Here is a 27,964-nt window from a genome sequence, read left to right on the forward strand (position 1 = left end):
AAAAGTGATCCCCAAGTGTCTCCCTGCCTCTTGGCAGCCTTTTTTGCTCATTTACAAGTTGGCAGGTTACTTTTGATTAAACTATTTGTCTCCCGGAGGTGGATTTGCAGTGGTTCATCTTCTGGTTTGAAGTAACTGTTAACCTGAAAAGTTACGCCTTCAAAGAAGCTTTTAAAACACTGGAAATATTCAAAGAAAAATAAAGAGGCTTCTGGAAAAAAAATCATCAAAGCTCTCCCAAGTCAGTCCAGACACAAGCACAAGGATTAATCCCATACATACATTTATTTTATATAAAAGAAAACAAGGGTTGCAATATTAACAGTTATACACACACATGCCCATTACTGGAAAACTACTGTATCCAACATGGCAGCTAGGCACTGAACAATGTTGGATGTCATTAAAACATCTACGTGCTCCTCCAAGTGCCTCTTGGGATCCTGTAAATTAATTTAAAAAAGAAAAAAAAAAAGGGGGGGGGGGGGTGTCAGTTTGTTTTTTCAGAATTCTCTAGTTTAAACAAACATTAGTTATAGAAATATTAATACCAAAGTAATCTAACCTGTCAAGTCTCTGCTTGCACCAACATGTCTTTTTGTACTCCCTGACTCTAATATTTTGCACCACTTTCATTTATCTCTCTAACTCTATCAACACCAATCACATCCAAAACACAAAATTTCATCTAAAAAATTGTGATTGCAAAAAAAAAAAAAAAGTACCTGTTTTCCAACATTTTTGATTGCCAGCTGCTCGGGAGTCATTTTGTCCTCTTCTTCAACAGCCTGAGATGGAAACAAGACAGCGTCTCAGTATTGTGGTTGAACATGGTTAAAAAATTAATTAAAAAAAACAACACTGTACTCTATACCTGCATGCTGAACTGCACTATTTTTAAGTCATGTACCTTGTTGTAGTTCTTGGCCAGCTCCAGCATTTCTTTGACAATGGTCTCATTGAGCTTGCAGTGTTCACTGTAGTCCTGCAGGGTCAAACCCTCCATCCAGCTCTTCTTATGCAAGTTCAACAGCATCTGAATAAGAAAAATCATGTTTAATATGTTCTGCGCCCCATTAAAAAAAAAAAAAAAAAAATCCTCTTTCTAAGGTGTGAGACTCAAACCTTCTGCTCCAGCTCATTTTTCCTGTAATTGATGGTGATGGAGTAGTAGTGTCTGTTAAGTCCGTGAATCAGAGCCTGAAAACATTAGAAACCTCAAGTTTAGCACGCGGTCCTGTTTAGAGAATGTCAACAAACATGTTGGAAAAACCTTCACCCAGCATTAGACTTTGTTGTAAATTAATCCTCTTTGGATCTTTAGTAGTGATTGAGTTTCTTTACAATGGCTAGAAATTGAGTGTAGTGATTGTTGGTGAACAGCTGTTTCTGTTTTTCCTGACTTCCTGAATGCAACCTTACTAATGCAAACTGCCTCAGGATATGCTATCATTTGAATAAAATAAAAGTTATAAATAAAAGTTAAATTAACTGTGTTTGCCCTTGTTATAACAATTTGGTCGTTGATCTGAACTGACCACTAATGTCTAAGAAAACATCGCAAGATGATAATTATCTGCAAACAGTCAAACAAAAATCTGAATATAATTTTATGGAGAAACATGAGGGACTATTACTGTGCATATATGGCTCAGAAATTAAAGATACTCTATACCACTTTGCTACCCTCCATTAGGTGATTTTTAAGAAAGAAAATTCATATTAAATGGAGAAACAGCATGTTACCTGGATTGAGGGCTTGTTCAGATGACCCAGGTTGGATGTGGTTTGTCTTGGTTCATGACCCAAAACCATCATGTTGGCATTGATCAATCTAAAGGCATCAATAACAACCTGAAGATGACAGTGGAAGGAAATTAATCTTGTTTACTTAAACAGTAGTAAAATAGTCATTACTAATTCAATATGAATTCAAACTTAAAGCTGATCTTCTGCACTGCACTTGAAATGACAGACTAATTCACAAGGTTTCTCTGCAGCGCCCACACATCCCTACCTTCCCTTTGACACTCTGTATTGGATCGACGACGACTGCGACGGCTCGTTCTGACAGGGCCTCAAAACTCTGCTGCGTGTTGATGTCCACACCAGACAGCCAACAGCCAAAACCAGGGTGGCTGTGGTACCATCCCACCACCATCTCTGGTCTGGTAAAGAGCACAGGAAAAGGACAGCAAATGTATTTGAATACCATTTTTAAAGACATTTAATCTAATTCTAAAATTTTTCATTTTCTCTTCTTAGCCTTCAGGTTATGCATCAGTTAGTAGTTAAGAAGGTATTTGATCAAACTGTCCTTTTGGAAATGAGGTTTTATTCTTTTTCTTCTCATCATATATAAAGTCTGAAGTGTTAGTGTGTTACCTGCCGGTCTGCTTCAGCATGTCTAACATCTTGGCCTGAAACACAGGATCCACTGCTTCGACACTCACACCCTGTGAGGCACAAAAAATCATGATTGTGTGATAAAGAGTGAAGTCAAGATTCAGCATCACAAACTTTCTGTCAAAACTGTTCATATCAACATACAAACAAGGTGTTTATTATCCAACAGACGATGATATAAAAGGTCGATCTAGAGTGGAAGATTAGGACAAATGTACTTACTGTTCCTGACTGGGGCATGGCAAACACATCAATCACTCGCACTGTGTAGTCATCAACAAATTCTCCCAGCATCAATCCCATGACCTCCATTGGTACACCAGCACGGCCATGTTTCAACATCTAAGGAGGAGCAAATGCCATGAAAGATCACAGAGGCACCTTTTTTTCGTTTTTTTTTTTTTTTACATCATGCATTTAGTACTGATGTGTTACCTTGAGCAGGGCAAGAGAAGAGATGTACACCTGCTCTGCTGTATCCACAGCAGGTGCATCTGTTGGGGGGCCCTGAGGAGGCAGAGCAGAGTTTGCTTATCAGTTTGGGCTTTTCAAAAACAGCAGCAGCTCACACTAATCACCATCATCCAACCACTGAGCATGCAATGATTTTCTAGTAATAGCTTATTATAAAGGTAGTAACCCTCTGTTAAACCTGTAACACAGAGACACTTCCCTTTGGCTTATATATTTTCTATTTAAGGAAGAAAGACTTTGTTACCTGGCCAAGACCTGGCATTCCACCTCCGAGCCTCAGCAGCCGGTCCATACTGAGATCTGTTAACTGAAAAACACAAATAAAAACCCTGGCATATCTCCTAAAGTTCACATTTAATCAAAACAGACCGATTTTGCTCAGTATGGGTAATCTGCAAATCACAGACGTCACTTAAATATAGTCATATAGAATGATATTTTCCCTGGTAACGTTAAAATAAATGTACTTTATGTGTGCTTTATTTAGATTTTAACTGTATTGTGGTTTTATTTGAATATATCGTGTTATGTAAGCCTAACTAGGAAACGGGAGTTGAAAATTAAGAGTACTTACAAGCGCTCTGTATCGCACATGAGCTAAACTGCATTCTCAATAACAAGTAAACCTTACATCAAAAACAAAAATACATCCAAATTCCGGGGGAAAAAAGCTAACGTCAGTTAGCTTCAGTGTGCTAATTTAGCCACAGTCGTCAAAAGTAATACAGTACTTAGTATAAGCCAGATAAAAAAATATCGGCTCATATGTTTTAATGAATGTGCCAGTACACGCCGGTGGGTGATGGAAACATTTTAAGTGTGTTTATTGATTTTAAACAGCTACGGTTCCCTGGCACACTTAACGTGACGCTATCGCTAGCCTCTCCATGCTAATTTAGCCTGCACTCGTACAAAAAAAAAAAAAAAAACAAGAGCAACAAACTATTCACACTAATCCAATTTCATCGGATTTAATTACTTCTGCGGGCTGTAGCTCTGCCTCCACTTACCTGCTGTCAGACCTGTGCGGTGTTCAGAGGACTTTGTTTTTCTGTCCGTAGCTGAAACAAACCAGACTGCTACAATGAATCAGCCAGAATCGCTTCTTTTTTCCCCTAGAGAAACTGTCGCACTGATGACGTATATTGCTGGAGCCCGACTGGCATTTGCAAAATCAAGACACTAGAGGGCGATATCTTAATGCCATTTAAGACATCAGTTGCATTACATACAGGATTCTACAACAGTAATAATAATAATAATAACCAAATTTATACCAAATACCTTTTTCAGACCTTTTTTTAATATTTACTAGATGAATAATATTTAATAAGATCTACTTAGCTTAATTTATTGTTCTATCACTGACTAGGAGTGGTGCTTATCTCTTCTTATTTATTAATATATTTATTCAGTATGGTCAGAAAGATAAGCACTGTTGACTGTAGAAATAAGTTCACTGGAAGCTGTTTTTAAAACAATTTTGAGGATTACAACTTTAACGTCAATAAATGGCTGTACTTTTCATAGATAAGATATGGTTTATTTGTCACATGCACAATTATACACAGTACAATGCACAGTGAAATGTATTTTGTACCTGCAGCAGATGGTAAGTGGTAAAACTATATAAACAAGAATTAAAAAAAAGGAATTCACACATTGCAGAAATATATAAATAAGAATAAAATATGTAATTTGCATGCCTCTAGTCAGGGTACACAAGATAAAAACATAAATAACTAGGGTAAAAATATTAAATTCTAGTCACTGGTATTTACATGAGGGTATGTTATTACAGCTGTGTCAGTAAGTGCATGGTATAGTGCAAGTCAAACAGAACAGAATATTTTACATAATGCATAACAGTCCAGTTTAGAGTTGAGCAGATGGATTGCTTGTGGATAAAACTCTTCTTCAACTTTCCAGTCAGGTGGACTGGAAAGGTGTGGCAAGGGGTTCGGCATATTTTGAACTACAAACCCAGCCTGTTAGTTGATCAGCGTAACATCAATCTGGCAGAGGAGCTGAACAGCTTCTTTGCACGCTTTGAGGTACAGCAACCAGAGACAGCCATCCAACATCCATCAGCAGGCAGCAGCAGCATCCTCAGGCTGCAAGAGCAAGAGGTGAGGCGTATGCTGGAAACTGTGAACCCCAGGAAAGCTGTGGGGCCCGATGGTGTCTCTGGACGGATACTGAAGGTCTGTGCGGCTCAGCTGGCTGGTATTTTTACCAGCATTTTTAACCAGTCCCTGAGCCAGGCTGCTGTCCCTTCCTGCCTGAAGTCCTCCATTATCGTCCCCATCCCCAAGAAGAACACTATCAGAGGTTTGAATGACTACAGGCCAGTAGCACTCACACCAATTGTTATGAAGTGCTTTGAAAAGCTTGTCCGGGCTCACGTCATCTCCAGTCTCTCCCCCAGACTAGACCCCCACCAGTTTGCCTACAGAGCCAACCGGTCCACAGAGGACGCCATTGCCACGGCCCTCCACTCTGCCTTCTCTCACCTGGAGCAGGGGGGGAACTACGCTCGGCTGCTCTTTGTGGACTTCAGCTCGGCGTTTAACACCATCCTTCCTGGCAGACTGGTGACTAAACTGTCAGATCTGGGGATACCACGCTCCACCTGTCTTTGGATCAAGGACTTCCTGACAGACCGTTCCCAGAGGGTAAGAGTAGGTCCCCACCTCTCTTCAGCCATCAGCCTCAGCACCGGCTCTCCACAGGGCTGTGTGCTGAGTCCCCTACTCTTCACCCTCTACACACATGACTGCACCTCCATACATGCCAGTAACTGCATCATTAAGTTTGCGGATGACACCACTGTGGTGGGGCTCATATCAGGCGGGGATGAGTCAGCATACCGGGACGAGGTGCAGCGGCTGTCAAGGTGGTGCAGTGAGAATAACTTGATCCTGAACACCACTAAGACAAAGGAGATGGTAGTAGACTTTAGGAGGACAACACATGTCATTCAACCTCTGTTCATCGAGGGGGATGAAATGGAGCTGGTTTCAGATTTTAGGTTCCTGGGAGTACATCTGCAGGATGATTTGACCTGGAGTATCAATACGACCAGCATTGTCAGGAAGGCCCAACAGAGACTGCATTTCCTGAGGGTTCTTAGGAGCAACCATCTGACCCAGAATCTGGTGGTGTCCTTCTACCGTTGCTCTGTAGAGAGCATCCTGACCTACTGTCTGTGCGTGTGGTTCAACAGCTGCACAGCAGCAGACAGGAAAACACTCCAGCGAATCATCAACACGGCTCAAAAGATCATAGGCTGTCCCCTGCCCTCCCTCCAGGAACTGTTCAATGCCCGCTGCCAGAGGAGGGCACAGAACATCCTCCAGGACCCCTCACACCCTGGACACTCCTTGTTTCAGCTACTGCCATCAGGCAGACGTTTCAGGACAATGAAGGCCAGAACAAACAGACTGAGGAACAGCTTTTATGCCAGGGCTATCATTGAACTGAACTCTGTGTGGTTTGGACAGTGATGTGGGGTGGTAGTGCTGACTGTGTGCGTGCGTTGGTGTGTATTGGGGCTAGATTCGTCTGTTAATTTACTATTGTGCACTGTATTTTAGTAATCATTTTTATCACTCATATTTTTATTATTTTATTATTTATTGTCTGAGGCACCTAGAAAGGAATGCATTTTAAATTTCGTTGTGCAACTTCTGTGTACAATGACAATAAAGATTCTGATTCTGATTCTGATTCTGATTCTTAGTCCTCAGGCAGCAGTGACACCGGCCTGATGGGAACAGGGAGGAGAGAGAGTGTCCAGGGGGCTGGGCTGTTCAAGGATCTTCTTAGCCCTTAACCTGCACTGCTTGGCGTAAATGTCCTGCAGTTCGGGGAGGGTGGTTCTGTTGGTCCGTTCAGCTGAAGGGCCATGAAGCCCTGTTTGGTGGAGTTTCCCATCCAGGTGGTGATGCTCCCACACAAGCTGCTGTTGGTGGTGCAGGTGTAAAGTTCCTGAGCACCTGGAGAGGGAGCTTGAAGTCTCTCAAACGCCCAAGGAGGTAGCAATGCTGTCTGGACTTCTTCACAGTGATGTTAATGTGATGAGTCCAGGACAGGTTCCATGAGATGGTCACTCCCAGGCATTTGAAAATGTCCACTGTTTCCACCTCAGCACCACTGATGAGAAGTGGATGGTAGTCCCTCTGCTGCTTCTTGCTGAAGTCCACTATCAGTTCCTTTGTTTTGATGACATTAAGCAGTTCTCCGGCACCAGTCCTCCAGGCAGAAGACCTCTGTTCTGTAGGCTATCAGTGTCTGTCAGTGTTCTGACAACATTTAACGTATTAATTATGATTTTGTTATTTTAAAAAATCTTTCCTTTCCCCACCTTTTTTGTTACCAACTGATGGCTATCTACTTATATTAGTTGAAAAACTTGGAGGTAGCACTCCTTCTTCATTATTCCATCCACTTTGTGCAATGTACCGGTCCCCCTGGCAGCAAAACAGCCCCAGAGCATGATGCTACCACTACCATGCTTGACATCTGGTACAGTGTTCTTAGGTTTGAAAGTCTGACCTTTAATCCTCCAAGCATACCTCTTGCCGTTGTGGCCAGATAGTTCAATCTTTGTCTCGTGTGACTATAAAACTTTTCTCCAGAAGGGATTTGACTTGTTCATGTGGGCAGCTGCAAATTTCAGTCAAGCATTAAGGTGTGGATTTTGGAGCAGGGGCTTCTTGGTTGGCACCCTCGCAGCGCACGGCGTTGTGAAACTGGCTTCACTGTCGGCAGTGATGGTGGTGTTCCAGCATTTTCCATTTCATGGCAGGCTTGATCCTTGATGGTTCCTGGATTGTACCTGAACATCCTAACCAACTTCCTCTCAACTGAGGGTGACAGTTTGGGTTTTCTTCCAGACTTTGGCAAAGCGATGACACATCCGAATAACTTGTAGTCATTTACAGTTGTTTGAACTGATGATCTCAGAATCTGCAGTTGTTTAGAAATGACTCCAAGAGACCTTCCCAGCTTGTGTAAATCTACATCTCTCCTTCTTAAATCTTCACTGAGTTCTGAGTATCAGTCGATCCAATGAGTGCTGTCACAAATCTTTTTCATTTATTTTTGAATTCAATGAATACAACCAGTTACTACCTGTATCCCTCATTTCAGTGTCATCTTGACTGAAAACAGTGGTGTCTAAATAGCATTTTTGATATAAATACTAATAAGACTGAAGACTGCCGTGATGTTTGCATGGTTTCTCCTATTTCAGCAATCAAGCATTTCATTACTCCCCAAGGAGCCGCAAACACTGAGCCAAACCACGCCATTACTGGAGCTGTGAAAAAGCTTCTCTGTTTGTTTCCTGTATTTGAGCCAGAAAGGAGCCAGTTCTGCAGAACAACTTGTATGAGCTCACCCAGCACTGTTACTAGTCTCACTGCGACACTAGATGGGTCAGCTGACACACTGAAGGCGCCAAGGGGTATTTCAAATTCCCTAATTCTTTGGTGGAAGTGGAAAGAGCAGATAATCATCTACATTCCTCAGTCTGTCCCTCTTCAAACCCTCAGGACCCCCTGCTAAATCAACACAGTTCAATACACTCAGCTGCCTTAACCAGGTTGTACTTCCTTATGATGGGTTTTTTTGACCTTTGGGATCCAGAGCTAAATTAGTAGGACATATATTATTAATGTTGCCTCAAAAGTCAGTTGTTTCAGGGCTTTCTGGCGGCTTATTGCTCATTACTGTAGTTTGAATCCCATCTCAAACAGTGATTATTCTACCTAAGACAGACTGATCATTATTGTATGAGAGATTCAAAACACATAGAGAAGTCAGGCCTAAAATATGTGGAGGAATTATTCAGACAAACTAAAAAGAAAGTCTACAGAGTAATTGACCTACTGGGTATGTTAATGCAAACAGATGCTACATACACAGATTTGATTCATCTAAGTTTACATCTTATGTGAAAACCTCATCCAGCACATTTGATGCATTGGATTTATCAGTCAAGCATGGCCCAACTTCATGAAAACAAGTACAGGAACACATTTATGAAAACAAATGGTGCAGTTGACTGTTCAGATAGGAATGATTGGACTTTTCAAGTCACATCAGAAGTGGCTTGTAACTCAAAACCAGCATGAAACCTTAATCCTGCCAGCAGAGGAAATAAGGAAGAGAAATTTGATGCTTTAAGAGCTTCCCTGCACCCTGATGGGATTTGGATTTAGCGCTGCTTTATAAATCTCCAGCAGGACTTGCAGCAGGATGACTGCTAGAGGCGAGCACTGCTTTGAGATTTTACATGTTTGTATGTGAATATAAAATGAGTGCAATTAGATAAAAGTAAGAAAAAAAAAGCAAAGTGTGCACCTTGACAGTTAGATCCAACGCTTCAAGCGCCACACGTGTCTGTGTAGTTTCCCTTTTACAACTTTGACACCCTGTCCCCTTGTATCTGTGTGAAGAAACATAAAAGAAACTGTGGATAATGGTTAGGATGTACACCACATACTGAGATGCAAAGTCTGTCCTTCAGCTCTTGCTTGTACTCCATTACTTTCCTATTATTGCTTCAGGCACAAATGCTGGGAAAATAGCAATTATACTCACATGTTTTTAGCACACAAGCTAAAAAAAAAAAAGCTATGCAGTGACACATTTTACTATTATATATTTCTACTAACATTTTTTCCCCCTCTTGAGCAGCTTTAAAGTTTGAAAAATCCTTTTATTCCACAGCCTCTTCAGCTATCAGCTTGTTTCAGTTCTACACTGAAGTGAAGCTGAAGCTCTGAGATGTTTGCACCGGTGAAACGCTCAAACTCAAGACCTGGAAATATTCTGATGACCTGTGCACGGTTGTAGACTCTTTTCCCTACACAATATAAAGGTAATGCATGTTGTAAATGTGGTCAAGTTTTTATGCCCAGTAGAGAAAAATTTTTTATTCAAAATTAACCTGAACTGCATACAATCAGAGACTAAATGCAGGGTGTTTTTTTTTTTTTTTTTTTTGGTTTTGTTTTTGTTTTTTAGCATGATTTAGTGCTTATATTTTCAGTAAAATGCAGGCTTCGAATGCTTTCTAAAATTCCTGTTCTTGGCGCAAGGAGATTTATTTTTTAATCACAGGTTTATTATTATAATGTTATTTAAACCACTTAATCTTTAAATGAAATCTTCAATGCACTGAAGCAACACTAGAAAGGTGTAGTTCCTGTTTTTCCATCATTCAGTGAAGAGACTTGCGTTAGAATGCACTTTTACAAACGGTTCATGAACTCATCAATCTTATAAAGGCGTTCAGGGATGACAATATGAAAAAGGAGCCAATATTTTTCTTTCTACATTACAATTATGTGACATTATCGACGTAAAGTACATGGAGCCGTGCAGGCCGCATGTCAGAAAACTGTAGTATTTTTTTATTTTTTGTATTTCTTCTTTGTGCTTGTCTCTCTCCCACATTTTTTTTTTTTGGCTTACAGGGAGACTGTGACCTCCTGTCCAGGGCCAGTGGCGGGTGCTTATATTTCATTGCATCCTGACTCTGTGACATGTACGAGCCTATGTTGGACGGGGGGGAAGGGTACAAAGAGGAAGAGGGTGTGTGTGCGCATCTGTGTGTGTGGTTGGAGGAGGTGGGGGTGAAGAATGCTTGGTATGTGCGGACGACAACAACATGAAAGGCGGCGAGGGTTCAGCCCAACTGATTGTGCGCCTCCAAATCAAACCCAAAAGCACTTTGTATCTGAATTTAAACCGAGCCACAGACACCAGACGTCCCTTTATCGCAATAAGCAAACCGCCGGTGCGAGCTTTTAGGAGGCGGTCACGCAGTTTATTTGATCTCAAACACCCTGCAGAGGCGGAGATGGTTTAGTCTATAGTAGGTGGGACTGCCGAGCGGTCTGCAGCAGGACGTCGTAGATCAATGAACTGGACCGGAGGGTTGGTCCGTCGCCTGGAGTGCATCTGACTGTATAGATGTACCAGAGTACCTATGCGGGACTGAGGCTTATTTTTAAACTGTTAAGAAGCCCGTTCATTATGCGGATGTTATAAAGCGACTGGCTGTTTGATACGCTCCTGATCCCCGCTCGGATTTCGTCTCTGTAGTGGACAAGCCTCGTCGATTTTTTTTTTTTTTTTTTTTGGGAGGGGGGGAGCAGAAGTAAAATCCATCTGTAACCTCCAGGATGATCTTTGCAAACACGGGCAACCCGCCGAAGACAGCCAATCGTAAGCAGGTAGGCCAAAACACACACACACACACACACACACACACACACACATATGCACACATCGGGTTTTTTCTATGTTCCTACTTTTTTATATGTAACACTTGGAAAGAAGAAAACGAAAGAAAAAAAAAATAGCACATGACATTGGAAAGCCATTCCAGGATTTCCCATGGAATATATCCCTTCGTACCACATCTTGGTAATCATAGTTAAACCCCATTTGGAAAGCAGATCCTCTGTTCTCAGCACTTGTCAGAGGGGAATTTCTGATAAGCTGGAGAATTTTTTTTTTTTTTAAATCGGCTGCTACCGATCTGATCTATAGCTGTACAATCGGTTTAATTATTACGTCCGTATAACCTTGCTAGGCAACTCTGGTCAATGTGCATGACGGTTGTAGTCCATTTTATAGGTTAATGCATTCTGGTTGGATCCGGAGAGAGAGAGCGAGAGCTGGGATGAATGTCAGTGTGCTAGAGTGAACTATGCAGCCTGCCTGCATTCTTCATTTTGACCTCTCAGGTGAAGAGGAGAGCTGGTCTGAATGAAGGCCGTGCCCCTGTGATTTTCCAATCACTCCGTCTGATTCAGATGGAAGATGGAATGAGAGAGGCAGCGGGTATTTTAACCTCTGCTGCCGACGGAAACCTGAATCCTGCCTCAGATAAGGTGGAGCGAGGGTTCAGTTTTCTGTAATATATATTCATCAGAAGGTACTGTTCGTTACTTTGAGGACGGGAATCTGAAACCGGTCCCCTATGAATCCCTTCAGGGAAGAATGAGTAGTAGGGGTTTAATCAGCTATAAGAGGCCTCTCCGTGTAAAATATACCATAGCTGCCCTCTAATGGAGATGAGAAGCTTTGATGGGCTTTTTTAAAAAAAAAAGTTAAGCTTGGTAATTGCATGCCAACAAAAATGTAAGGCCTCTACTTGAACACATGAGAGACTTAACAGATGTTCCTGCCACAGCAATCAGGTCTTCATCTGTAAAAGAAAAATACCTGCTATGAACATTTAGCTCTGGTTGGCTCTGTTGGGTCCTTATGCACAGTTTTGGCTCCTAAAATGTGGATTGTCCTTCGGTTATGGACAGATGGTGTTATTTTGCCAGGCTTTGTCTTTGATCTGATCTGGATAGGGTTTGGGGTGACTGTTTAAGGGGGAGTGGGGGGGGGGGGGGGGGGGGTGATTTTAATGAATGAGTAAAAGGAAGGAAATGCTTTGCAGGGAAGTATGGTGTGGTTTGGTGCATGAGTAAGAAAACAATCTAAGTTTCTTTCTGATGAGTACTACAGCAGGATGCAAGATGTGGAGGCTCACCTTCGGGAATGCAAAAGAATGGGTAAAAATTTTTTACAACTAGAGGATTAAAGGGCAAACCTTTTACTCAGTGTAAGAATATGAAATGTTCCCCTGAAACACGAGGTCAGATAAGAAATTTAAGAACATGGATGCACGGATGGAAGTTAGTAAAAGTACAAAATTATTATAAAAATGTATTCATGATGCAGGAATGCTCCATTCCAGAGTGCTGTCACTGCATATAATTACTGTAATCCGTCACTGTCATTGGTTTAGGTACCTGTATGCACGACTGGATAATTAATTAGTAACATAGAATATCACTCAACAAATGCTTAGGATGTTGTTTTCTTTAAAATGAATGTGAGCGGCATACGAATGTACCGGCAGATAACCTAATAGTAGCTCAAAGCTGCACTTCAGTCCAATACTTGAGTTCTTCTTCTACTACCAGCGGACCCTGTCGTGGTGTCAGGCATGTCACACTGTAGAAAACCGATTGAAACGCAGATCTTTGATGAGTAGTTCCTGTTATTGTTAGAGGAGTACAGCATGGAATAGTGTAGCCAGCCTTTTCCCTGTCTGTTTTTCACACAGATGAAATGTTCTTGCGATCACTCTTGAACTGGGTTTAAATTACATTATCCAGCTGCCATACACTTCTTAACAGTGTGTTTCCTGTGTGCAGTCCTACCCCATGACTCCGTCCAGTCCCAGCAGCAACAGCAGCAGCAGCACAGGCCTGGAGCAGCTCAGCAAAACTAACCTTTACATCCGTGGGCTGCCTCCTGCCACTACAGACCTGGACCTGATCAAACTCTGTCACCAGTGGGTACACGCACACATACAGTATGAACACTTGTGACTGTGCAAAGTAGGGTTTTGTCACTTAATGTACTTGTTTGCTAATAAACAGGGGTCAATAATAGCCCTGGAAAAAAAAAAAAAATCACATAGCAGCCTAACATCAGTCTGCAGCTCAACAGTTTATAAAATTAAATTTTCATTGAGACAACATTAAAAAAAAAAGTCCAGAAAAATGAAAATATAAATAGTTTATGGCAGTTTTGAAGTAATTTACAAAATTGAAAATTAAAAGTTATTTATTTCTTGTAAGTGATTCCCAATGTGTGGGCTGCGTGAAGTCCTGCCATCGGGCCTTGAGCTGAGCGTTTTCACCATGATGGTGTTTTAAGTTACAACATGAATTCAATCTTTCATTCAGTATGACCTGAAGGTAATGATTGATCCCACAGCCACATCAGGAAAGCGTTACTGAGGTCCCAGTCTGAGGGCCTCATTTCCATAGACTTCTATACAGATAGAAGTGGTTTTGCAACCACAGGAGTTGCCCCTGCTTACTATTAAAATGAATACAAGGTTTTCTTAAGTTCACTTTTCAGGCCTGGAAGCTAGCTCCATTGCTTAAGAGTTGTCTCTCATACTGGACGCCACAAGGGAAAAATCTGTATTCCCAAATTGGTTAGCAAGTGGTTGCTAGTGGTTGCTGGCTGTCAGTAGGTGAAATCGGTCACAAAGAAGGTGCTGAAAGTTCACCTCAGCACTGCAGCCAACACATTTCAAAAGGTGCAATCTTTCTATTTCCAGTTTGTGTCACACTTTTCACAGTTTCACAACCATCCCGAGAGTAGCTAGCAAGTGTTTGTAGACAAGTCAGCGTATACAATATATACAATATATGTACAATATACATGCAATATACAGGTGACGTGATTTTTCCCGGGCAACGAATTGTTGTCAGATAGTTGCAGACCAGTCTCTAGGCCTATCTGGGGTCTTATTCACTTAAGCTTTCATTGTCACCATGATTGTCACATGTTCAAAATGGTGGACAAGTTAGCATCTCGCAACTGCAAAATCTCTATAGTCACGTGATGGTCAGCGTGTCTTAGCACAAAAAACAGAAAAAAAATTGAAGCACAGCATGAAATTGTTGTATTTAAGCTTTTAAAGCTATTTAGTGAGATTTAAAGGGCTGACATGAGGCATATTGTGTTCCCTTGGGTAGGAACATTTCCCTGTTTTTATTCTTTGCGCTATAGAAAGCTAAGCAGACGAACTGATGGATGTAAACATTGTAACACCACCCCTTGATTTGTGGACTCCTGTTTTTGATATTATGGCTCTTAGTTTTTTTTTAAGCCAGAAGTGACTATATTTGGGCAAGAGGGTTGGGTGATAAATTATAGTGTGGTTAGCAAGCTACATCCATAGATACAGATAGCATTTTTGCTCATTAGTGCTTGGTAACTTAGAAATAAAAAAAAATAAATAAAAAAATTCACTCACCATAATTTCAGTACACTTGCTCCAAAAGGCACCAACACTACATACACAGTCACAAGGTCCAGTTCTTTGGATCTGAATTAGCTTAAGTGAAGCCTATCAGCCTAGCGGTCAGAACTGTAGTTTTTGGCTTGGTGCAGCTATGAGAGCGGTTAAAAAATAAAAAACTATTTCAACTATTTGTGAATAAATGGCATTTAAATGATTTAATAGTTATGAAGAAATGTTACCCTGCTCTTTAAGTACAAAGTACATCAATGCTGACACTCAAAACTCATGCTGGTTTAACCACAGTGTCCGCATAAAAGGTGCAAACCACCATACCCCTAAACAGACACACACACAGATAATAGCTCAACTTTGGTATGTGAGGCAGATTGTGAAACACTCGTGTAGCTCAACAAGTGGGAATGCTTGATACATGCTGATAGCACAGACTTCACTCAGAGAGGTCATTGTGGTTGTTGCCATAATTAGTGCAGTTTTGTCTCGTCTCTTTCCTTCTGATTCACAAGCGTATGGAAAAGGGCGTCCACTCGTGCAACCAGCAGCAGCAGCAACAGCAGCTGATTGTGTCATGTTTGCTTGTGTTTTGTTCATGTTCCCAGTGGTGTTTGGCAGCACAAAGCAGAAATGAAAGTGCTTTTCATAGCAACAAGGTCTGAATGGTGATGTAAGCTAGGCATTGAATGCAGATGGCATGCGGGTAGAGAAGCTTACAGTTTGTGTCACAGTTCAACTTAATTTTAAAGTCAGAGATACAGCAAAGCCCGAAGCATATAAACTGAAACCAGGTACACGTGTTAGTACCTCCAAAATTAGTTGTCTCCATTTTTGTTAGTGCTGTCAACTGTTTTTTTTTTTTTTTCTGCTTGTGCTTTTTTAATCTCACTGCAAAGATGAATGAAGGCTGTAAGTGTAAAGATTTCTCTAAATAATACATAAAGAGAAGTCCAAGGCAATAATATCACCAGTCTCACTTGTTGATTTATTGTTACCTTTGACAGTAGTCTACATTTTTTGTGCACGCAGGTATGGAAAGATTCAGTCTGCAAAGGCAATCCTGGACAAGACAACCAACAAATGTAAAGGTCAGTAAGATCATTAAGTGCAAGCTGCCAAAATATACTAAGGTATATTTAAGAATTTAACTTTAAATTAAGTATAGAGAATAACCTAATACATTAACAGTTTTGATTATATGATGACACTTTCTAAAAACACCACTTTTGAACTTCCATACTTCCCAGGCCCCTATCATTGCCACAGTGTGTGTGAATAATTTATACTTTAATGTGTCTGGTTTATAATTTTGTCAAACACGTGTTGTTGTGTGACATCGCAGGTGAAAATGTAGAACACTCACTGTAAAAAAAAAAAAAAAAAAAAAAAACTGTAAAAAAAACAGAAACTACTGTTTTTGTTTTTGTTTTTTTTTAGGAAGTTTCTGTAAATGATAAATAGTTAAAAATAATAATATGGGAAATTACTTAATTTTGAAAGAATACACTGTACTGTATTTTTACAAATGTTTTTTAACAGTGCTAGTATGCTCTAGAAAGTGGTGAAGAGGCATGCATAGAATGTGGGTGAGACAGATACTGGTTTAAAGGAACAGTTCAGCATTTTCACTTAAATCTTAAGGAAGGGCAGCTAAAACCTTGCACAGAATAATTATATATAATATGTTAATGGGTGAGGTACTGATAAACTGGTTTATCATCTGGTTTATCTTTCAACAAACCCAAGTGCAGTTTTCAGTGCTTATTGTCAGCTGAGCTTACTCACTCACCGATCTTAGTGTTATCAATCTTTTGGTCTAACACTGAGAAAGGAAATGACTAAGCAGATTTCTCCAAATTGTTCCTTTAAAATATTTCCCATACATCTCAAGTACAAGATTTTAACCCTTTAACCCTAGAACACTAACAGGTGATTTTCACCTACAGGACTGTGAAAGTGTTTCAAAACTCACATTTCTCGGGTTAAAAATCAACATATAAAATATCTTGTTATATTCACAGGAATAAGCAATATTTTTTAATATATATCTCCCATCTTGACAAATCTTGACAAAAATATGGATGCATGTGGTTATTACTTAAAGGCTGCTCATATAAATACCGTTCTGCAAACTCCAGGTTACGGCTTTGTGGACTTTGACAGCCCAGCAGCTGCTTTAAAAGCAGTGCATGCTCTGAAAACCAGCGGCATACAGGCCCAGATGGCCAAGGTGAGTTTGGTACATGCATGTGTGCGTGTCTGTGCGTATTTGTTATGCTTGCAAACATCTCTTTGGGGTTGGGCTCTTTTAAAGTGTGCATGCTCGTGTCCAGTGTGTGTTGCAGAATGACATTAGACCAGTCACATGACCTCAGCTGACAAGCTGCTGTTCCCCCATTTACTTTCACTGTAGAAACCAGATGTCACATCTCTCTGTGCCAAATAACCTGTCAGCCACTGCAATACATTACGCACGGGTCTAGCAGCTCATACGCTAACACACCATCCTTTATATACTGTACAGACTTTTACCAGGATCATTACTGTTATTGGGTATTTAGCAGCTGCTGTTCATACATACTGAAATCTGCAGCACAGCTCTATGACAGCAGCACTTTTGCTCTGAAGCATTCTCAGTCCTCTGTGGCTAATTGAAAGGAAAGCACGCAAGGATATTTCTTCATAACAGCTGTGATTTTTCTCATAGTGGGCACCATCAAATGTCTTTCAGTCCTTTTTCCCTTTCACATGCATGCTGGGTGTGATTGAATTCATGGGTGAGAGTTCCCTGGCGAGCGGAGGCTCACTGGAGACCTGCATGTAGCTGCTTTGTTTGGAGCAAACATGGCTGAACACAGTTTGTGTGTTGTGGTAGCTAGGCTACGCTGCTCTCCTGCTGTTTCTAGGGAAGACTGTGGAGGCGCTGAGCTGCTGCACAGTACAGATGAAGTGTGTTTCACTGCGTGTGCGTGTGTGTGTGTGTGTGTGTGTGTGTGTGTGTGTGTGTGTGTGTGTGTGTGTACGCGCAGGGGAGCTTGTTTAACCAAATGTTCCTCTGGCCATTAACCACACTGATCTGCACAAGCAAGTTTCATGCAGAGAAAATCATTTTTTTGCCTTGCATTCATTTGTCAGTGGTGAAATAGCACAACACTGCCTTTGTGGGTGTTTATTTTATTTGACTGTGGCATCATACTAAAGGATGAGTGGCGTTTAGTGCACTTCTTCTTTTCTGTCTCCTTTTTATGCGAGCAGCAGCAGGAACAGGACCCCACAAATCTGTACATTTCCAACCTGCCTCTCTCTGTGGATGAGAAGGAGTTGGAGAACATTCTGCAGCCCTTCGGTCAGGTCGTCTCCACGCGGATCCTACGGGACTACAGCGGCAACAGCCGAGGTGTGGGCTTTGCCAGGTCTGTCACAGGGGATTCACAGAAAGAGCTTCCTCTCTCTTTTTCTTTTTTTTTTTCTGTCTGATCACTATTCAAGCAGCTGCAGAATAAACCCTCAGCAAACCTGTGATGATAAATTGCGTTATAAAATGGCAGCAGCACTGCGCAGCCTCTGTCCAAGCAGAATAATCTGCCTTTCTTTATTAAACATAAAATTAGCAGCAAATTACTGCTTTTGACGTTATGTGACACGATAGCTCACTCGAGTTTCGGCTTTATTGCAGCGTAGAGCAAACAAGCCTGCGTTCTACCCTCAGAATTATTAAATTGAGTCAATATGGCCTGTTGTCTGAATAAGACATGCTTTTGCATTAACACTGCTATCAGTATCTCTGTCATAGTAAATGTAAAGTATGTAGGCAGCATTTGTGTGGTCTTTTTTTTTTTTTTTTTTTTTTTTTTTTTTCCTTTAGTCCACCCATGATCTTCCAAACATGTTCCTCCAGAAACTGGTGTTACAGACTCGCCGCTGATAACCTGAGATAGCCTATACTGGCTCCTGTTTCACTTCATATACGCACAGCCCCAGCGCAGTGGTTGTTGTCACAAAAATGAGAATCAGAGTAATTCCAGTCATGCCTAACACCACGGCTGCGTTAAAGAAGATCTCGCTGTAGCTGGTCGCTTGATGATGAGTCACTGTGGTTTTTTTTATCCTCTCTGCCGTCAGGATGGACACAACAGAGCAGTGCAATGCAGTCATCTCCCATTTCAATGGGAAGTTTATCAAGACAGCTTCTGGAGCTCTGGGTAGGAAAGAGTTTCACCTTTCTGTACACTTTCCCTCAGATGAAAACCGTGGAGGCGGTGATGAATAATAGTTGAGATTGTTGAGTAATTCTTAACATGTTTTTTTTTTTTTTTTTTTTTTTTTTTGTATCCTGTCCCCCTCAGCACCCTCTCAGCCCTTGCTGTGTAAGTTTGCAGACAGTCAAAGGAAGAAACACGCTCAAGGCGGATTTGTTCCCAATGGACAGGCAGCGGATCTAAGACTAGTACGTATTATCATCTATCTCGCGTGCATGTAACCTCGTGGCCAATCGTGCTGTTTCTATTAAGATGAGTTTTTATTATTTAGAATCCAATCTTCAAGTCTTTAAATAGTTGTTTTAATAATTGTGGGTCTGTTGTGCCTTGCAGTTAAAAAGAAAATGAAAGGGTAATATTTCAAACACAAGATTATTCACCTCTAAAACAATGATTATTATTTCATATCATTTTCAGCTGTTATGATAGAGCACTGAGAAGAGTTCGATTATAGAATCCTACCTTATTGTGTGTTTCCTTTACTTAGGGGGCAATGACTCTCACTTATGACCCCTCCTCAGCAGCTATACAGAATGGGTAAGTTGTTTTCTGGTTGTAGCAAGTCATGCCCTAATTTTACATTTTACTAGCATCATAATTCCTGAGCTTTGTGGAATACTGTCTGTTTCCTAGGTACTACGCTTCTCCTTATCCAGTAACCAACAGGATAATGACTGTGCAGCCCACAATGCCTCCGTACATGTCTCCGGTCTCTGCTTACCAGGTACTGCCCTTTAATGGGCCATGAAAAACATTTCCAAGAACAAAATTTCTCTCTCACTGCTTGTCTCCTCCCCTGTATTTTACATCAGAGGTTATGGTGTGTGGGTTAGTGGATATTTTTGGTTGTGTGTGCAACTTACACTGGCAACCTATTCACCGCGTACCCCGCCTCTTGGCCAATGTTAGCCAGGATAAGCTCCAGCTCTCCAACCCCCGCAACTCTGAATCAGTTAAGAAAATGAAAATGGATGGATTGATGTGTGGGCTGTGCAGGTGCTATCCGTGTAAGAATAGTGTTAAAGCTTCCCTGGGCTGCTGGCAGCTCCATGTGGTTTTACATTTTTAGTGTGTGAACAGCTTGGTCAACCAGGGATCGTGTTATCTGACAGTAAGCTCAGTAGTTGGTAGGAATAAACTCATCATTTGAGCAGGCACAGCCATCATCTCTGAGTCATGGTTTCTCTGAATTCTAAATTCTTCCTTACTGTTGCTCATGCTACTTTCTGTGCTGTGGAAACACTGTAAACCACTGAAAGGATGTGTCACTTGAAATTCACTTGCACACAGGAGGAATAAATCAGGTTTTTTTTTTTTTGTTTCGTTTTTTAAGCGGGGTTGATTAGTCCTCTGCCAGATGGTTGCAGATAAATTCACAAGATGTTTAGGATTTTAAGACCCACTTAGTCACCTACCTACTCTGATCATATGAGGAGCTAAGTATGAACTCCAACAGTTTCCTCAAGTGTGTCCAAGAAAAATACCTTTACTTTTGCAACAGTTGCAGACTTGATCATTGACCTGACACTTAAGTAGTATGATCTGAGTTTTTCTGTATAATTTTTTATACCAAATTCAAGTGATAATCATCTAACGGGCTAACTTTTCCAGTTAGACAAGAAAGGCAGTTGATTCCAATAATCCGCACAACAACAACAAAACACCGTAGGCTCATAAAAGATGACAACAACAAATCTTTTTCAAATTTCCTGGGGCTTTCCGGAGAACCACGGAGCAGCTCAACAGAAGGAGGCAGATTGTTAGTAACATAAAAAAATGAGCTGGGGATAATGTTGGGAGGTGAAAGAGGGTTCCTGAAATCCTTAACAGAGATGCTTAACCTCAGTACAAAAGGTACAACTGGAGTTATGAAGCCATTGAGGTGCTTAGTGCCATATCAAGAGAAGCAAACCAGACGTTTCTAATAACGAGGCCAGTATATGTACAAGTAATCCCTGTGAGCCAAAAGCTCAGACTTCAGACAGTATTTTCTATTCTTGGATCTTTGTGATGTCATTGAGAGGAGATATCCTTCATATGGTCATTTTGGGCACGCAGCTCTGGCAGTGGGTGCAAAGCCCCGCTCACCTGCTGTTCTGTTTGTGAGGGACAGCCAGTCAGTAGAAAGTGGCTGCAGCAAGGCGACATGTGAGATAAATATGGATCATTTTTGAACTGTGAATCATGCAAAGAGTCCACAAATTTGTTTCATTCTTTCTTTGCATCTGTCTCTCATTCTGCCTCTCCCTCTCTGTCTCACTCTTCATTAGGTCCAGAGTCATTCTTGGGTTGCGCATCAACCGTACATCATGCAACACCCGGTAAGTCAGCCGCTGCAGCAGCTTTATACGCCGCATTGTATTCTGTCTACAGGAAATGGGTGTGTGGTGCCACTGCAGCTAAACCTCTGAGCTTATAGCCGCTTGCAGTGTCCCTTTATTCCTCCTGTTCTGCTGACACAGTCAGTCCAGCAACAAAACTTCCCCAAATACATGAGAAGGACCAAGCTGAGACAAGTTCTGGGAAATAGCTGCTGCGTATTTTAAGTGTGTATATGTGTGTTGGACTGTGTATGAAAGAGAAATGGAACAACTAAAGAGGCTTCCAGCCACTGCCCCCCCCTTTCTGGATCCAGCAGGAAATGCCTGAAGCAGAGACAGTCTTGTGACTCTTTGACTCTTCCAACAGATGGTTTCCAGTGGAACAAGTGTCTCTGCTGATCTGCCCCCTCCCCCATTTTTTTGTTAGGAAATGGTCTATTCCCTGAAGGCATCATGTTTAAAGCAAAGCTCCATCTGAAAACTAGCTAGAGCTGGCAACGCCACACTTTTTGCATAATGTGGGAGCATAGAAGACAGTATTCAGAATATACACTACTTTATTTTTTACCTTAAACCGCTACATTTTCACAGTTACTGCTACATTTTGAAAAAAGGCTCGCTTTTTCCCCAGCTAAGCTTTCTGGTCCGTGCTGACCCACATACACACACACGTTAGAGTAATACTTGTTGTTTTTATACCAGTCACTGCTGGCCTGTGTGGAGCTTGTGTTTTTATTAGAATGACTTAACTCATGTGATGTGAGGAACAAACTGAGCCGCCTTGTATTACAGGCCGCTGTGATGTCTCCCTCTGTGGATCCCTCCATGTCACTGCACCCAACAGCCATGATCACTCAGCAGATGGGCCAGCTGTCACTGGGAAACACTGGACCGGTGAGTGGAATTCTGGGAGATCCTCCATCTCTCTCTCTCTTTCTCTCTCTCACTCACACACACACACACACACACACACACACACACACACACACAGCACCATCAAAACGAAATCTGTGGCATCATTAAACAGATATTATATCTGTGATCATGACACTTTGCACATATCTGTGAATTGGTGGGAAAATCTTTATTTTTGGTCATTACGGGCTGCTGCAGTACAGCTGGTATTTCCACACTGTGAGTCTGTGTGTGTGCTCGTGTGTGTTTGTGTCATCATTGCAAATAAGGTTCTGTTAATAAAACCAGCCAGTGGGATATTTTATTTGTTGCTCTTTGAGGTCATGTTCAGGAAGTTACATTTATATCTTCGTTCATATTTGCACACCACACGACAAGCAACACGAACTACTAAATGCTATGCTTTCTGTATGTAATATACCATTCAGTTATTTATTTATTTATTTTATCTTTCAGTATATCACGGCCAGCCCCGGTGTCCAGGGAGCTTACATGCCTCAGTATCCTCCCATGCAGGCAGCAGCGGTAGGTTGTCTTATTCAGCTTTTCGTTTAAAATGTTCAGCTTCTACCTTCTAAGTGTGATGTGTCTTAATACAAAAAAGAAATAATAATACAACAGCCAGTCCAGTCATCTTTCATTCGTGAGGGCCTGAGTCGGTTTTTTTTTTTTTTTTGGTTTTTTTTTATGTGCTTGTCCTCTAAAACTATCAATTATCTCAGTGCACTCACGGTGAGGATAGTTATTATCAGATTCTAAATGTGGGATTCTGTTTTGCTTTTCAGGAAAATAGCACGCCGCAGCAAGTGGATTCCTCCAACAACTCGTCTCCTTACAGTCAACTCAGCAAGTAGATGCAGGTATGCTTTGGTTTCTGAGTGAAATCCCTCGTACATAAATCCCAGCAACTTTAGTGTTTCCTTCAGCAACTTTACTGACACATAACAGTCAAGTTAAGTTGACATTCTAATAAAACACCTGGATGAATTTCTGTAGTAATACAGAATTTTTGTGCAGAGCTGTTCTTTGTGAATACAGCTGAATACTCTAAATGCTTATATGAGCTACTATATAATCTTCTGGTCTGTTACAGTAGTTTCTTTTATTAAGCGAAGAGTTGGGCCTTACGCGGCCGCGTAAGTGCACATATAACTCATCTGAGCAAAGGCATGTTGAATCAGGTCCCATCGACTCATTTAGCACACGGTCAAAAAGTACTGAAAGCATAGGTGAAAATATAGCATTGACCTGAGATTGACTTGGATTAAAGACTTGTGGGAATGTATATGTTTGAGTTGTGTTGCATTTAGCCTTTGATAGTTGTTTGTGTGATGCTATGGTTTATCTCGCAATGGGACACCATGACCAAGACTTCTCTAGCAATTAATTGCATCCAGGCAGCGTTCAGGATTGTTGTTAAAATCTGTAAGTGCTGTGCAAGTGGTGGAGAAGATTGAGATCTGGTGCCTGTGGAGGTCATTTGAGTACAGTGAACTCGTTGTCAGGTTCAAGAAATCAGATTAAGATGATTTGAGCTTTGTGACATGGGGTGTTGTCCCGCTGGAAGCAGCTATCAGAAGATGGGTACACTGTGGTTATAAAGAGACGTGGTCAGCAACAATACTCAGGTAGGCTGTGGCATTTACATGGTGTTCTACTAAGGTACTAAGTGTGCCAAGAAAATATTCCCCACACCATTACACCACCTGCAGCAAACTGAACTGTTGATATCAGGCAGGATGGAGCCATTCTTTCATGTTGTTTATGCCAAATTCTGACCCTACTGTCTGACTATCACAATAGAAATCTGAGATTCATCAAACCAGTGTCATTTTATTTATATATATATATATATATATATATATATATATATATATATATATATATATATATATAAAATCTAAATTTTTTTTTTTTTAATAAAAACCTTACTGACTTTGGAAGTAGTGCTGCAATAATGTGGCCTAATGTAGAATCAAAAGTGTTACTGTTTTTCTTGATCAATTGACGCAATTCTCACAGCAGAGAAGTCATCCTCGCTACTCTTAATTCAGTTCTCAAATCAGTAACGCATTTCGTCACCCACATCAGCCTTTCTCATTGTTTTTGTACACGCTGCTGTTGTTTCTACACATGCTTCACTACTAAAGATATTTGTTACTGTGTCGATGCATTTCTCACTTGAATCTCACAACTCATCAGAACAGTTTGTACTTTTGTCAGTTACAACTCTAGATCGCTCACTTTCCTGAGTAGTGCTCAGCATTGCATTAGTGTTTTCAATCAAATTACTTTGAACTTTTTATCAAATCTGTATGACAGCTGGGATTGGCTCCCCGTGACCCTGAATTGGATAAGTGGAAGGATAGACAGACAGATAGACAGACAGACAGACCACACCCAGTGTGGTCTTCTGCTGATGTAGCCTATCTGCTTCAAGGTCTGATGGGTTGAGCTTTCACAGATGCTCTTCTGCATACCTTATTTGGAATGAGTGGTTGATTGAGTTACTATTACCTTCCTATCAGCAGAAAGGAGTCTGGCCATTCTCTGCTGACGTCTGATGTCAACAAGGCATTTTCACCCAGAAAACTGCTGCGCACTGAATATTTTCTCTATTTCGATCCATTCTCTGTAAACCCTAGAGATCGTTGTGTGGGAAAATCCCAGTAGGTCAGCAGTTTCTGAAACAGTCAGACCAACAACCATGTCACTTTCGCTAACCTTACTTCCTGATGCTCAGTCTGAACTTCAGCAGGCTGTCTTAACCATGTCTACATGCCTAAATGCTTTGAATTACTGACCTGTAATTGACTGATTAGATAATTGCGTAATGATCAGTTGATCTGGTGTACCTAATAAAATGGCTGCTGAATGTATGTAGCATGACTTCACTGGACTATACTTTAGTCAGTGCTGTGTTCTCAGATTGTATATATATTTTCTTTGTCTGTTTTCTGATGCATATAGTTTCACAAGTATCATTTTGCATTTCTCCATTTCAGCAATTTTGTTTGTTCTGTCTGTGTGTCTAATGCACTACATTGCTGCCATGTGATTGGTTGATTAGATATTTGCATTACCAGGCTGTTGAACAGGCTGAACACATAAGTGAGTGCAGATTTACAATAATGAACTCTTTATGGAGTTTGCAGCAGGAGCACTAAAATAAGAATGCGATGGCAACCAAACAGCTGACAGTATTACACTGTGAAGGACATTTTTGAGTGGAGGAAAGCTTTATACAAGTCCAATAAAAACCTGATATCAATAATTAATTAGATTTCCATGGCCTAGTGCCATTATTAAGTAAAAACAAGTTTTATACATATATCACTGTTTCTGCTTTCTGTGTCTTTCAGGCCACATTCCTGCTTTGTGAGCCAGTTGGCAGGTGGGAAGTTGCTGATGACATCACAGGGAAAACAGTCTCCGTCTGCTCTGATTGGACCAGAAACATGAACTTTTTTTGCACAGCCCCAACATTTGTAGTTTAAAATGAGGACAGTGTAAACGGACTCAAGCAGTTGACGAGTCACAGGAAAAAAAAAAAAAGAAAAGAAAATTTATTTTGATTAAAAAAAATGCTGTTCTTTTTTTCCTCTTTTTCAAGGATTCTCAAACACTTGCCAGATGACTCTTCCCACCCCACCCCCATTCCCACCTTTGCCCCTTCACCCTGCCTTCCCCATTCAAGTATGATGTAATAATAAATGCATGAGATGGAGATATTGACCACCACCCCCCCTCCCCTTCAAGGTTTATATGATTTTATAGTTACTTTATTTGTGGTATATGGACAAAACCTTGCAGACCTCGTTTGCACTGAACTTTAATGTGTTTTTTTTTTTTTTTTTTTAAAGTTGCCACAGCTCAAAAAACTGCACTTGACAGCTGATACAAGTGACCATTTCATTAGGAATTTGCTATTGGAAAAGGTGCCTTCCTTATGTGATATCAAACATTCTCCCACCTTGTTTCATCAAACTTGATCAGGTGTCACATTTCTTATTGGATTGATCAAACGTGTGTGTGGAATCATGAGGATTTCCATTGAGTGTTGCGCTATCTAGTCGTCTGGTAGCAATAAAGAAAACGAGAGTCCCGTGGCAATACTGAGAAATGAGAACAGTGACAAACTCAGAGCAAGGTAAATCCTTATATTCCTCTTTCCTTTTTTTTTTTTTTTTTTTTGTTTTAAATTCATGACATGATATGAAAGAGAGCTGTACTTTTATGAAATTTCATGTATCTCACCCAATGGGCATCATTTAGGAGGGTTTTTGTTTCTCTTGTGGTCACTCTGACCTGTAATCTACCTCATGGTTCTGCTAGCGTCCGCTGATGTGCAGTGGGGTTTGCAGGTAAAGCCCCATTTTCACCAGCGTGGACAAAGGGGAACAGAAGCCACGCTCAGGAGCTGGCTGAACAGGACTTCTAGCGTTTTTCTCCCACATGCAGCATTACTCTCCCTGATCTTCAAAGAGAAACATTGTGCTTTATTTTTTATTTTCTATCCGTATTTGTCGCTGCTTCTGTTCTGACTTTACTTTTTCTAAACATTATGAGTGTTGTTCAGTTGCGATGCCCCTTTTAAAAGTAAGACAAATACTGGCTTCTCTGTAAATTAGATGGCTTACTGTGTGCTCGAAGCAAATGAAATGCACGCTACATGCATTTGGTGTATTCCTCTGCCTTTGACAGATCTTACCCGACTCACGTTTCTGTTTTCCTCTCCAAATTGAACATTACAATTATTTGGTTAGTTTCAGTTTAACAGTGTACATGCCAAGCTATTTGGATGAGTGGAAAAAAGAACCCAAATCTTGCCTTGCCTTGTGCAAAAATATATGCAACAATCATGTGTGAAAAACGAGAAAAAAAGTGGTATTTCATGAATATTTGATGGAACTTGAAATCACATGGCTGATGGTATGTGTTTCTTAAGAATACAACTTGTAAATTATATACATTCAGGGCCAAAAGTGAAAAGTTTTATTGTTTGCTTAGCTTTTCTTCTGAACATTTACGATGTATTACCTCGACACTACTCTGAGACAAGAGAAATGGTAAAAGATGTATGGTCACCGTTCATCTCCCCAGTCAGTAGTACTGAACCATTAAATGCTCAACATAGAAAAATACAGCCAGGCCTTACCTGAGTGTACTTTCCCTTACTGAACTGGTTGCTAGGAAAAAAAAAAAAAAAAAACCTGTACAAAAAATGAAAGAAAGAAAAAAGGAAAAAAAAATCATTGCTTCCACCTACCACCTTCTACCAATTCTCAATTTTCCCCTTGCTCTCTCCTTGAAACAAAACCAGTGCTGAATAAAATGCTCTTTTCTTTTTCAGAAATGAGTCCAGTCTCTTTAATTGACTAATAAACCTCATGCATTATTTCATGTCTCATGTCTAATCATTAATTATTATTATTATTATCTGGCTCTCTTCCACAGCATTCCTTTTTGTCCTCTCTCTCCCCCCTCAGCCCCAACCGGTCGCAGCAGATGGCTGCTCCTCCCCGAGCCTGGTTCTGCTGGAGGCTTCTTACTGTTTAAAAGGCAGTTTTTCCTTCCTACTGTCAAGTGTTGGCTCATAGGGGGTCATTTTTTGTGACTGTTGGGTTTTCTCTGTAATTGTTGTAATGTCTTTACCTTAGAATTGAATAGCCCAAAGCCAACCAGGCTATAGACAGGATAGACAACAATTTTTTTTTTAGATGTTTTACTCT

At 40.8% G+C, this 27,964-nt stretch overlaps 2 protein-coding genes across 2 annotated transcripts; one reads left to right on the forward strand and one right to left on the reverse strand.

Moving 5' to 3' along the window:
• Positions 1-266: 266 nt before the first annotated feature.
• Positions 267-4,019, reverse strand: psmd14 (proteasome 26S subunit, non-ATPase 14). The gene is made up of 11 exons (XM_030723394.1): positions 3,891-4,019; positions 3,125-3,187; positions 2,842-2,913; positions 2,629-2,748; positions 2,386-2,456; positions 2,018-2,168; positions 1,747-1,854; positions 1,126-1,200; positions 911-1,036; positions 726-788; positions 267-443 (listed from the first exon to the last, which is right to left on the reverse strand). Exons 2-11 carry the CDS (start codon positions 3,170-3,172, stop codon positions 345-347), a joined length of 933 nt encoding a protein of 310 aa, XP_030579254.1. The 5' UTR covers positions 3,173-3,187; positions 3,891-4,019; the 3' UTR covers positions 267-344.
• A 7,059-nt stretch (positions 4,020-11,078) lies between these two features.
• On the forward strand, positions 11,079-27,588 carry rbms1a (RNA binding motif, single stranded interacting protein 1a). Its single transcript, XM_030726444.1, has 14 exons — positions 11,079-11,129; positions 13,116-13,255; positions 15,767-15,825; positions 16,876-16,967; positions 17,993-18,150; positions 18,860-18,939; positions 19,084-19,184; positions 19,484-19,533; positions 19,630-19,720; positions 21,267-21,317; positions 22,110-22,211; positions 22,689-22,757; positions 23,018-23,092; positions 25,595-27,588. Exons 1-13 carry the CDS (start codon positions 11,079-11,081, stop codon positions 23,084-23,086), a joined length of 1,113 nt encoding a protein of 370 aa, XP_030582304.1. The 3' UTR covers positions 23,087-23,092; positions 25,595-27,588.
• Positions 27,589-27,964: the final 376 nt, after the last annotated feature.

The sequence above is a fragment of the Archocentrus centrarchus genome, chromosome 3 (assembly GCF_007364275.1).
Source record: "Archocentrus centrarchus isolate MPI-CPG fArcCen1 chromosome 3, fArcCen1, whole genome shotgun sequence".
Classification (NCBI taxonomy): Eukaryota; Metazoa; Chordata; class Actinopteri; order Cichliformes; family Cichlidae; genus Archocentrus; species Archocentrus centrarchus.